General features: G+C 46.0%; 1 protein-coding gene across 2 annotated transcripts in view; it reads left to right on the plus strand.

The window, feature by feature from the left end:
* KIAA1549 (KIAA1549 ortholog) overlaps positions 1-12,939 on the plus strand; it is a 72,630-nt gene that overhangs the window by 31,918 nt on the left and 27,773 nt on the right. For both annotated transcript variants that reach the window (XM_010599776.3, XM_023539180.2), the window contains exons 10-11: positions 275-471; positions 3,163-3,278. In XM_010599776.3, the coding sequence (XP_010598078.1) occupies positions 275-471; positions 3,163-3,278 (313 nt within the window). The remainder of the gene's footprint in view (positions 1-274; positions 472-3,162; positions 3,279-12,939) is intronic.

Below are 12,939 nucleotides of genomic sequence, written 5' to 3' on the forward strand. Positions count from 1 at the left end.
TCCGACTCACACGGGGTCACCATGAGCCAGAGTTGACTCGACGGCAACTGGTGCCCTTGTTTAATCTTGCGGCAAAGCTTCTTTCGTTCCCTCCGACCCTGGGTAGCAAGAGTACCCTGCACACAGTCGGCGTTCTGGAGATCGCTGTTGAAGTGGGTGGTGAATTGCAAATACAGTTCGGGGTCAGAAGTTGTGCTCCTCGTGTCAGCAGCCCTCTGTTACAGTCCTTGGATTCTGGAGTTACTGTCCGTTTGTGTGTGTGTGTGTTTTCTAGTTGCAGATTCCTAGTGTGAAGGGCTTTGATTTTGCCAAGCAGCACCTGGGCCAGCACAATAAAGATGACATATTGATCATCCACGAGCCAGTGCCCCCTCCAGGACCTGTGAAGGACCACACCCCACCCTCCGAGAATGGAGACGTGCCCAGCCCCCAGGCCAAGGTTCCCACCAAGAGCCTCCGCCACAGAGGAAGGTAGGCCTGGACATCTGGGTAGCTCCCTCCTTGCCAAGTGTGTTTCTCTTTTAGTTTCTCAGTTTCCAATACCTGAAGGACTCATGGTGAGCTCTGTCCTGAGTCTTCCACCTTAGAGTCGACGATGGTTTGCCCAAGGTCACCCCTGAGCCCAAGATTGGTTTTGATCCCCTGTAAAGATGCCAAGGAGCCCCCGGATAGTGCAAACAGTTAAGCACTTGACTACTAGTTGGCAGCTTGAACTTACCCAGCAGTGCCTTGGAAGAAAGGCCTGGTGACCTGCTTCTGAAAGGTCACAGCGTTGAAAGCCCTATGGGGCAGTTCTACTCTGCATGCATGGGGTCGCCACGAGTTGAAATTGACTTGACAGCAACTAACAACTACAATAAAGGATGCTGAAGGGGAGGGTAGATTTCTCTCCCAAGAGTGTTTAAGGTGAGGGAGCACTCTGGGGTGCTTTGGGGTCCCCCCAGGGCTTGATTACGGCTGGACCAGCTTTTGGGTTTTATTCTGAGCATACCAGACCCTCTGGAGATAATATCAGAAATAACGTATAAAAGGTGCTTGGCAGGTAGTAGTGTCTCTGCCCTTGGCACGGTGCAGCTGCCCGGGACATCACTCATCTGTCTGCAGGGGACCTTCGTTGTGTTGTCCTGTTCTTGCTTTGCTCTATCCCACTGCCTGCTGTCCCCCAGTTAGCACATTAGCACAGGACCCTTTACCGCCTCCTCTCCACCCAGCTCCCCACCCCCAAACTTCATTTCCATCTCTCTGATCAAAATCAAGGACACTTGGTGACAGCCTCCTGGAAGTCTCTTCTCTCCCTCTGATCCTGGGAGAAGGGCCGGGGCTGTGCTGAAGAAGTTCAAGTTCAGAATCAGATTTTGTCAAGTGGACATTAGATCAGAGCACCACCAGGCTTTGGCTGCGGAAGGTGCGCGTTATCAGCCTTGCTGGGAGTTTTTGAATGCTCAACCCTGGTTACTTTCTGCTAAGAAAGAGCACGTGATCGTATCAGCATTCAGAACAGTGTCATGGTTTCTGAGTCGCCAGGAAACCCACCCCATGGTGATGGCCTACTTTTAAGAATACGTGCTAGCGTATGATCTTTAATGAAAGAAAATGAATTATGTAGAGAGATGTTACTTGCTTAATTATTTGCCGGGCTAAGAATAAATGAAACCAGTAAAGGTTATGCAATAAGGTAGCAAAATTTTATAGATTATTTTTTCTCTCCTGGCAGTCTTAGTCTCTATACATTTAGCCACAAAATCTCCATGGTCTGCGTGGTTAATATAACATTTTAGCATTGCAAAGGGACACCGGAAGTCTTGGCATTTCACATTGCATTTTAAGGCAGGAAGCCCAAAGAGAAGGGGTGATAACTGATTAAGAATTTTCACTAGTCTGATGCAAGTCCAAGGAGCTCTGATGGCACAAACGATAAGCGCTTGGCTGCTAACTAAACGATTGGTGGTTCGAACCCACCCAGTGGCTCTTCGAGAGAAAGACCTGGCAATCTGCTTTTGTAAAGATTACAGCCAGGAAAACACTGTGGGGCAGATCTACTCTGTCACATGGGGTCGCTATGAGTCAGAATTGACTTGACAGCACCTAACAACAACAAGTACAACCTGAGTCCCGCAATAGTCTTGCTTTTTATATATGTAGTCGGTCTCGGTAGCGGCCATTGCCTTAGGACTGTGAGTGTAGGCTTCCCCCAAGATCGGGAGTTATTTGGGGGCTGCAGCGTGGGTGGGAGCTCTCAGGGTGACTACAGAACTTGTCCTGAGGATTCTGCAGCCCTGGCTGACCCTGTGCTAGGCCTGAACCCCGGGTCCCCTCTGCCCAGCTCACGGTGGACCCAGACTGCTGGTGGTGAAATGATCAGGGCCAGAACTGGACTTGCCCACGTAGGTGAGGGACCACCTTCCAGTCTGGTGCCAGGTTTTCCGGCAGTTGCTGCAATGCCCCTGTGGAGCCATTTACTTAGTGAGCCGTATAATGCCGTCTTCGAGAGATGACTCTGCCGTCTTAATGTGACCCTCGCAGAGAAGCAATACTGGTGCCACTTCATTGCTGCCACTTTTGTCTGGAAGCCTGACCTCACATCCAAATCCACGCAGTCACTTCCTTTTGTTCTCTCTCTTTTGCAAAATTTAACTTAATTTTTAGTTTTTTTTTAAACTGTGGTGAAATATACATTTAAAAAATCTGCCAACTCAACAATGTCTACATGTACAATTCGGTGACATTAATTACATTCTTCCAGTTGTGCAACCATTCTCTTTAATCTTTTCCATATCATTCCACCACCGTGAACATAAACTCATTGCCCCCTAAGCAGTGACTGCTCCTTCCCCTCCCACCCACCTCCGGGAACCACTAATAACCTTTGGTTTCTATATATTTGTTTCCTCTAAGTGAGGTTTGTCCTTTTGCAACTGACTGATTTCGCTCAGTATGAGGTTTTCAAGGTTCATCCATGTTGCGGCGTGTATTAGAATGTCATTCTCTTTGTGGCTCAGCAGTATCCCATTGTGTGTGTGTTCTACATTTTGTTTAGCTGTTCACCTGTTGATGGACACTTGGGTGGTTTCCACCTCTTGGCCGTTGTGTGAAGTGCTGTGATGAACGTTGGTGTGCAGGCCGTTGTCCCTCTTACACATGTAACTTGTTTTCTGTCTGCAGAGTTTCTTCCTCGGATGCCGACTCAACTGTCAGTGAGGAGCCCAGTGAGAGGGAGGTGGGAGACAAGCCCCCCGGAGCAGTCAGCAACGGCAGGCCACCCCGCGGCCCCCAGAGCGGTCGGTGACTCTTCTCGTTCTCCCCGTTGAACGTGGTGATTCTGGGGTTCTGATAGGCTGGGGTGTACCCCACTTCACATACTAAACCTTTTCTAAAAAAATCTGTGAGATGAACATTCGTCGTTTGTGTGGAGGATTTCTCAGCATTGATGGTTACCATTGAGCATTATATCGGTGTCTGTGCTAGATGTTAGGGTTCACTGAGGTACGTTTGTGGTTAATAGCCAGGTTTCACCCTAGATGAGTCTTAACAATTTCTTCCTTGAAGGATAAGGAATCGTATAACTGAAGCCAAGGCTCAGAAACCCCTCCAAGACTCAGTGGCCACCTTCTCAGGAACCCACTCAAATATTTCCCGGCTGACCCTGTCGGAAAGCTGTTATTTATTTCTCACAGGTCTTAGCCCATTTTGTCTGGTCCTGTTCCCAGCTCACCTTCCCGCAGATCCTTTAGTGTGATCAGGTGGCTTAGCATCTTTGCATTTGCAGCCAGAAGCTATAGCTTTGTACAGGGCAGTACCGGTACCAGTTACCATCAAGTCGGCTCCAACTCACGGTGACTCCATGTGTGTCAAAGTAGAACTGTGTTCCATAGGTTTAAAAAAAGAAATTTTTTTTTTTTTTTTTTACTATATAGTCAGTGGAAGTCTACAAAGCAAAACAGATTCCCAACCAACAATTCCTACACCTGTTGTTTACTGATATTGGTTACATTCTTCACATTGTATGGGCATTCTCATTATTTCCATTCTAGTTGTTCTGTTCGCACAAACCTAGTCTCACTGCTCCCCAACCTTCTCATCTATGCTTAAGAGTATTTGTTGATCATTTGGTCTCATAAATTTTTTTTTTTTTTTTGAAGAGTGCAGTACTCAAGGGTAATCTTTACTAGGTGCTAATCTGCTATTTAGCTAAAAGGTGACTTGAGGGGATAGTTTCAGTTCAAGGCTTAAAGAGTATCTCAGGGTAATAGTCTTGGGGATTCCTCCTGTCTCAGTGGGTCCAGTAAGTCTGGAGGTGTTGAAAATTTGAAGTTCAGTCCTACATTTTTCTCCCTTTCTATCAGGATCCATCTATCGTGGTCCTGATCAAAACTCATGGTAGTGGTAGCTAGGCACCATCTAGCTCTTCTGGTCTCAGCTCATGAGGCCGATTAGTCCTGTAAACTGGTCCCTCCTCCGAATTTTGCTTTTCCTTCTTTCTCTTTTGCTCCGGACAAGTAGAGACCAATAGTTGTATCCTAGATGGCTGCTTGCAAGCATTTAAGACCCCAGATGCTACTCACCAGACTAGGATGTAGAACATAAACTTTATAAACTATATTATGCCAATTGACTGAGTTGTCTCACTCCATAGGTTTTTTTTTTTTTTTAATTTTATTGTACTTTAGGTGAAAGTTTACAGAGCAAATTAGCTTCCCATTTGGTAGTTTGTACATAAGTGTTCCATGACATTAGTTCCTTTCCCTACAGTGTGCCAGCACTCTCTGCATTTCCATCCTAGGTTCCCCTTTTCCTGTCATCCAGTTTTTCTCCCCCTTCCTGCCTTCTCATCTTTGCTTTTGGGCAAATGTTATCCTTTTGATCTCATATAATTGATTGTTCTGAGGAACATGTTCTTCTCGGGTGTTCCTGTTTGTTTTATGGGCCTGTCTATGGTTTGGTCTCTGGGAATGGCCTCAGTTCCAGGTCAGAAGGGTATCTTAGGGCCATAGTCTTGGGGGTTCTTTCAGCCTCTGTCAGACCCATAAGTCTGGTCTTTTTTGTGAATTTTATTTTTTGTTTTACATTTTTCTCCTGCTCTGTCCAGGACCTTCTTTTGTGATCCTAGTCAGAGTGGTCAGTAGTGGTAGCTGGGCACCATCTAGTTCTTCTGGTCTCGGGGTCTTGTAGGCTGTGGTTCATCTGGCCTCTTAGTCCTTTGGACTAATTGCTCCCTCGAGTCCTTGGTTTTCCTCATTCTCCTTTGCTCCAGACAGGAAGAGACCAGTCGTCCACTGGGCTTTCAGTGGCCGATTTTTCAGTAGTAGATTACCAGGCCTTTCTTTTAAGGTGCCTCTGGGTGTACTCAAACCTCCAACCTTTCAGTTAGCAGCTGTGTGTGTGTTAACCATTTGTATCACCAGGGACTCATGGCTTTGCAGTCCAGGTATAAAGTGAGCTTCCCTCCCATTCTAAAGGGAATTACTGTGAAACTCACGCCCTGCCATAAAACCAAGCCCAGGTCTTCCTAGAGTTGGGAGGATTCAGGTAGCAGGTTTTAGTTTAATAGGTTCCGTTCCGTGAATGTGCCAGCACGGCGGTTGTATTTGCTTGTCCTGTGTCTGTATTTCAGGGTCATGTTTCGGTAATGCAAAGATAAGTGGGGTGCCACAGGATAGTACAGTGAAACCCAAGAGAGCCGGAACGGGGCGGGACTGCCAAGTTTTCTAGCTTTGACAGGGTGCAGTCTTGCCATTTTTCTATTGCCTGTTTTAGTGGAAAATGAGTTTTCCTTCTCTGACAGGATTCCGCCTTACAAAAGCTCTGGCTTTTGCAGGTTTTGCTGGTTTTTTTTTTTTTTTTTAAGTTTTATTATGGTAGAATGTATATAACAAAATATTTGCCATTTTACTCATTTTTAAGTGCACAATTTGGTGACATTAATTACATTCCCCATTTGTGCTGTCACCTCCACTATCCAGGATTTCCAAAAGTTTATCACCCCAAACAGAAACTCAATACCCCTTCAGCAAGAATTCCCTGCTCTCCCCAGTCCCCGGTAACCTCTTATAAACTTTGGTCTCTGCATTTGCCTGTTGTAGATATCTCATAGAAGTGGAATCACACAACATATGTCCTTTGGTATCTCACTTATTTCACTCTGCGTAATGTTTTCAAGAGTCATCCATGTCATAGTGTTTATCAAAACTTCACTTCTCTTTATGGCTGTGTAAAAATGGCGTTGGGGGGAGTGCGTCTGATCTCCTCTAGCTTCATGAGGGAGAAGGAGAATCAAGATCCACAGCCTAAGATTAATTCCTATGAGGTGGAGGTCAGACATCCCTCCACCCTCCAACCTTTTTACCAATTCTGACACCAGCCGTCCCTCCCACGGCACTCTCTACTTCTCTGCTGGGTGCCATAATTTATTGCAGTGGCCACACAGAACTCACAGACAATACTCATGAATGTCAGGTTTGTTAGGGAAGTAACAGGTTACAGTTCATGTTCAGGAATGTTCAGGGTACAGTTCTTCTATCGGGACAGCCTCTTCTCAGCTGTGTCCTCAGGCAGGTCTCTCTCTGGCCCTCAGCTCCTCAGCCCGTCTCTGCCCCACTCGGGCAAGTGTTACAAAGCTCTTTTAGCACTGTTGTTAAGTGCCTGGAGGCACCCCACTCTGCCAGTAAGCCTTGTGCCCAAAGTCACTCAGCTCTCTGCTCCATGGGCCGGGAAGCCGACCACACCGTCTCCTGCCGGTCTCCTGGTCCTGCTGCCTCTCTCTGTCTTCCATGTTACAGCGACTCTCTCTCTCAATCTCTTTCTCTCTGTATCCCCCTTTAAGCCTAGCAGGATGGCAAAACTGACCAATCCCTTTGTTAGGTTTCCATACACCTTATTTGCATAGTCCCACCCCCACAAGGGTGCCATGCCCCCCTCATTTACATTATTAGCAAGGTGTCCAATCCCCTTGGTGGTCACAAGCACCTCATTTGCGTAGTCCCACCCAGTCATTTGGTGAGAGTTACAAAGGCTATGACTAGAAGGGCGATATGAAGTAATTCATTGCATTGCAGGCCGAATAATATTCCATTGTGTGGACAGAGCACATTGCGTTTATCCATTCATCTGTTGGTGGATACCTGGGTGGTTTCCAGTTTGTGGCTATTGTGGGTAATGCTGCAATGAACCATGGTGCACAAGTATCTGTTTGAGTCTCTACTTTCGTGTCTTTTGGGTAGCTACCTAGGATTGGAATTTGCTGATTCGTATGGTAATTCTATGTTAAACTTTTTGAAGAATCACCAAACTGTTTTCCATAGCAGCTGTACCATTTTATATTTCCACCAGCAATAGATGAGGGTTCGAATTCTTCCACATCCAACACTTACTATTTTCTGATAATAGCCATCATAACCCAAAAAAACCAAACCCATTGCTGCAGAGTCAATTCCAACTATAGCAGCCCTACAGCACAGAGTAGAACTGTCCCATAGGGACAGTTAGCAGCCAAGCTGTCAACCATCGTGGGCTCCTGATAGCCAACCTAGTGGGTGTGAAATGGTATCATATTGTGGTTTTAATTTGCATTTCCGGATGATTGTTGATGTAAACATCTTTTCATGTGCTTATTGGCTGTTAGTATATCATCTTTGGTGAAATGCCTGTTCAAGTCGTTTGTCCATTTTTTTTGACTGGCTGTTTATTTTTTTGTCTTTGACTTGAAGGAGTTCTTTATATATTCTAGGTATTAAAGCCTTATCAAATATAGGTTCCCAAATATTTTCTACCACGATATTATTTTTAATAGCAATTTTTATACTTACACTTTTTAACCACAAGTTTCTCTATATGAAAATACAGTGCAGAACAAACTATATTCTCAAAATGAACAAAGTCCAGATGGCAGCTAGAGGGCCTGTTCTGTCATTGACAGGCTGTGGCCTAGAAAGTCACTTAGCCTGGGGGCCCAGGTGGAGCTAAACCAGCCCGCCTTTGAGACTCCTTCCAGCTCCTTCCAGTTGGTTCCTTTATGTTGCTAAAGAAGTGCCCCTTAGAAAAAGGGGATAGGCTTTTTTCTTTGGATCCAGCTTCACAGAACCTTGAAAATTACCTAGCCCTTTAGTAACAGGTGTACTATTTCAGGTAGTCAAGTTTAAAATCTAATTTTGATTCTGGGAAAGAAATATTTCGGGGGAAAAAATCAGCTCTAGATTTCCTCAGCGTCTGTTCATTGCTTCTCTGAGAAAATCTTGCTTTTAGCTCCTTGCTGACAGTATTACAACCGGCATATTTTATATGGCTACCAAAAATCAAACAGCACTCTCAATATAGATTCAAAATTCAAGCAGTAAGCTTTTTATACTCTTCCAGTTTGGGGGCCAAAAGTTGGCTGTGGACGGAGAGAGGTGGACTAGATGTTTCCGTGAGAAATAGAGGCTCACGATGCTTGTTACTGTGATTTAAAGCGACCCCAGAATCCGTTTGTTATTTCCATATGTTAGAGGCAGAGTTTGCAGTGTTCTCACCACAAATATCAATTCACTTCTCAAACATTTACTTTTTATAAGGAGGCCCATCATCTGGCTTTAACGCCGTCACGAAGGTATTCCGTTGCTCGCGTGGAACTTCAGTACACTCTAAGGAAGATTCTGAGTTTGTCTCACAGCTTTTTTGGATTAGTTTGTAATTCACATGAGAATCCTTCCTTTGTTTCACGGCATAATGAGGTGAAAATTAACAGAGGCAGGAGATTGCTCGAGGGCCGTTCTAGCACATTCTTCTGTGTCTCCCTGGAACCAGGGTTCCCTCTCCTCAGTGGGTGGTCCTGTGACTCCTTGGCAAGGCTTTCAACGACTGCTGTCACCAGTCTCATCTGGCGTTAAGGGCCCGCCTTGTAGTGGAAGCCGAGGGAAGACTGTTGTCTCAGTTTCGGTAAATTCGAAGTTGTGTTTGATGTCCATCAGAGCTGACCATTTTTGGAAGGTGACTGGACCGTGTGTGACCCTTACAACCATCTAGGACCTTGAAGAGATTATTTATGCAGATAAAATAAGCCACATCATTGTTGTCGTTGTTGGCTGCCTTTGAGCCGGCACCTGACTCATGGTGACCCCAGGGACAGTGGGATGAAAAGCTGCCTCGTCCTACACCAGCTCCATGATTGGCTGTGGATTGGACCATTGTGATTTGGAGGGTTTTCGTGGGCTGATTTTCAGAGGTAGATCACCAGGCCTTTCTTCCTTGTCTATCTTAGTCTCAAAGCTCTGCTGAAACCCGTCCAGCATCATAGCAACATGCAAGCCTCCACCAACAGATGGGTGGTGGCTGCACGTGAGGTACGTTGGCCAGGAACTGACCCTGGGTGTCCCACGTGGAAGCTGGGAATTCTACCACGGAACCATCACCGCCTGTACTGGGTAACCTTACAAAGAAGTGAAGAGAGAGCGGAGGTGGGGAGTCGCTCCCCTTCCTCGAGTGGAGGCAGTGACATTTGGGATACTATGGTGCTATTTTGCCATGGCCGCCGTAATTGTGGTTGTCCTCCCTCTGCTCTTCGTCTTCAGGGATTAACCAGGTAGGCGAGGCCCACAAAACGCTGAGCACCTCCTTTATTCTCTCCTTGGGTTGCGTGTGTGCAAGTGTGTGATTTTTTAAGTAGTTGAAACTTCCTTAATTTGAATTCCACAAATTCCAGGTGGTAGAATGTAACTAAGTAACTCAGCTGACGTTTACTTCTGCATGTGCTAAAGAGTTTGCAAAGCAAACGAATGGTGTTAATGGCATTGCAGGGCGTTGGTCCATGTCCCATCAGAGCCCTCTCAGGTCGTTTTGGAGCACCCATCTGTAGAATGATTGAGGCCATCCATTAGGGTTCTCATCTTTCCATGGAAGGAGATCCGCAGAGGCCCCTTCAGAGTAGAAGTTTATAAACTTGGCTGAGGTGGCTAGTCGTTTAGTTATCCACTCAGCGAATGCTTATGAAGGGCTCTGTGGCGTTAGGTGCTGGGGACACAGTGACAGAGAGGAGGTGGTGTGCCCTCTGCCTCACAGAATATAATTACGGGTCATAGGCAGTCATCATGATGCAGTTTGACATTTATGTGGCAATAATGAAATAATCCACCACCCATCTGTCAGTCTGTTGTACTGTGGTGACTTGTGTGTTGCTGTGGTGCTGGAAGCTATGCCACCAGTATTTCAAATACCAGCAGGGTCACCCATGGTGGACAGGTTTCAGCAGAGCTTTCAAACTAAGACCAGGAAGAAAGGCCTGGCAATGTACCTCTGAAAATTAGCCAGTGAAAACTGTATGGATCATAGGAGAATATTGCCCAAGAAAGTGCTGGAAAATAGCCTTCTAGGTTGGAAGGTGTTCAAATACACAGCGTCTGCAACGATGGACTGGAGTGTACCAGCGACTGTGAACATGGCACAGCACCAGGCGATGTTTTGTGCTATTGTACACGGGGTTTCTGTGAGCCGGAGCTGACTCAACAGCAACAAACAGCAACAATGGAATCATGTTTCTTCTCAGATATTCTGTCGCTTTGGTGCTTCCATAAGCCATTCGCTCTGTCATCTGCTTTGGTGCCATTGTCCTATCCTGCAGTTTCCATCATTGCCTTTTTTTGTTTTATTGGAGGGGAAAGGAGCGTCAGTCGAAATCCACACCTGCCTTTTGGTGGGACTTGCACGGCGTTAATTTATGTGTCCAGCATACTCTGTGCTGCTGGTCGTGATTGTCCAGGCTGTTTTTAAAGTGTGTGCAATGGACAGCAAAAAATGGAAATAACCCAGTTTTTCCTTTGCTGTGGAAAACAAGCAAACGAATCAAATGCCCTCTTTCTAGCCGTTTCAGAGGGCTGGGCCCTGGCAGTGAGGAACATAGGGCTTACGTGCTGCTTCCTTTCCTGCCCCACTTAGCCCCTCAGCTTGGTGGAGCGAGCCTAGAGCCTGTGTCCCTGCTTCTCAGGTTGCCGTTGGTGAATTATAGAGTGGGGGCCTGTGACCACTATGGTGGGGGAACAAGGAGGGACAGGGAGTGAACAGAGACCCAGTTCCAGGCTGCAGCTTAGGTCCCCCACTCCCAGGGCTGACAACACAGTAAACCAAAAACTCTCTGCCATCAAGTCAATTCTGACTCATAGTGACCCTATAGGACAGAGTAGAACTGCCCTGTAGAGTTTCCAAGGAGCTCCTGATGGATTCGAACTGCCAGCCTTTTGGTTAGCAGCCATAGCTCTTAACCACTACGCCATCAGGGTTTCCAACAACACAGTGCTTTTTCTGCTGTGTTTTCGTTCCAGCTGTCTGCCACCTGTTTTTTTTTTCTTCCCCCTTCTTACTTTAATAGACTTTATTTTTTAGAGAGGGAGCACTGGTTATGCATTGGTTGAGTGCTTGACTGCTAACTGAAAGGTAGGAGGTTCGAACCCACTCAGCTGCTCTGCAAGAGAAAGACCTGGCGATGTGCTGCTATAAATACTACAGCCTAGAAGACCCTATGGAGCAGTTCTGCTCTGTCCTATGGTGTCACTCTGAGTTGGAATCGAGTCAAGAGCACCCAACAATGACAACATTTTAAAGAGCAGTCTTAGGCTCACAGAACAATTGTGCAGGAAGCTCTGAGTTCCCACACGCTCCTTTCCACCCTGTGCACAGTTTCTCCTATTGTTCCCATCTTGCGTTCCTGCAGTGCACCGTCACAACGGTGAACTGACACTGATGCGTAATTATTAACTAAAGCCCACAGTGTGCGCCAGGGTCCACTTCTGTGGTGCACAGCATCGTGTCACGTGCCTGCCATTACAGTATCATGCACCTGGTCTTTTAACTCATCCGGGGGAACACGATCTTTCCCTCAGGTATCAGTCGCTTAATGAGCGACCCTTCGTGACATTTGCTGTTACTCTGTAAGTTTGGGGGAGCCTGGCCAGCCTGTCTGCGGAAGCTAATGATCCTTAGGCATGGTGCCTGCAACATGAGGCACCCTGGGTGCCACCTGGCTCTACCTGCCTCCTACACATGGTCAGGTCCCTCCAGGGCTGGGTCAGGGAGAGAAAGCCTGAGAAGAGTCGGACCCAGGCGACCATGCCTTCTCACTCAGGGTCATTGTTCATTCCAATAGTTCTGTAATAGTTTGTTACCACTTGGGATGACCAACGGGCAGTGTTAAAGTTGAGAGGAAATACAGACTTACATATCACTGACGTGTATTCTGTGTATAAAATATGGACTACTGTTTCTTATTGCTTGGCCCAAAATTTTTACCTTTTCTTACACTGAGGTAAACTCTTTATATTTTTCACTTACACTTGAGGTTGTAAGCCTTCAGGCTTTTGTTTAAAAACAATTTCTGTATATACCTACTCCAGCAATTGAAAGCAGGGGCTCACACAGGTCCGTACACACCAACGTTCATTGCAGCATTATTCACATTAGCGGCAAGGTGGAAACAACCCCAGATTCCATCAACTGATGAATGGATAAACAAAATGTGGTCTATCCATACCATGGAATATTATTCAGTCACAGAGAGAAATGAAGTCTTGACAAATGCACAACATGAATGAACCTTGAAAACATTATGCAGACTGAAGTAAGTTAGATGCAAAAGGACATATATACCCACTCCTCACTTATCGACACGGTTAGGCTCCAAAGACCAGGTTGTTACGTGAAAATGAGCATTATGCAAAAATGGAGGATGGCTACATCAGATCACAAAAATGGAAGATGACTATATCATTACATAACTGCCAGATTACATCATTACATAACTGCCAAATTACATCATTATATAACTGCCAAACTGCTAAGAATCATGGCCCAGCCAAGCTGACACAACCTTAACTGTCTCTGCCAGCATTACTCTTGCCTCCCACCTTGGTGTTCATTACAGCCAGATGTATGTCACTAATGTGCAAAATAGTCGGATAGTAGATTTTTTATTATTGTCAT

The sequence above is a fragment of the Loxodonta africana genome, chromosome 8 (genome assembly GCF_030014295.1).
Source record: "Loxodonta africana isolate mLoxAfr1 chromosome 8, mLoxAfr1.hap2, whole genome shotgun sequence".
NCBI lineage: Eukaryota > Metazoa > Chordata > Mammalia > Proboscidea > Elephantidae > Loxodonta > Loxodonta africana.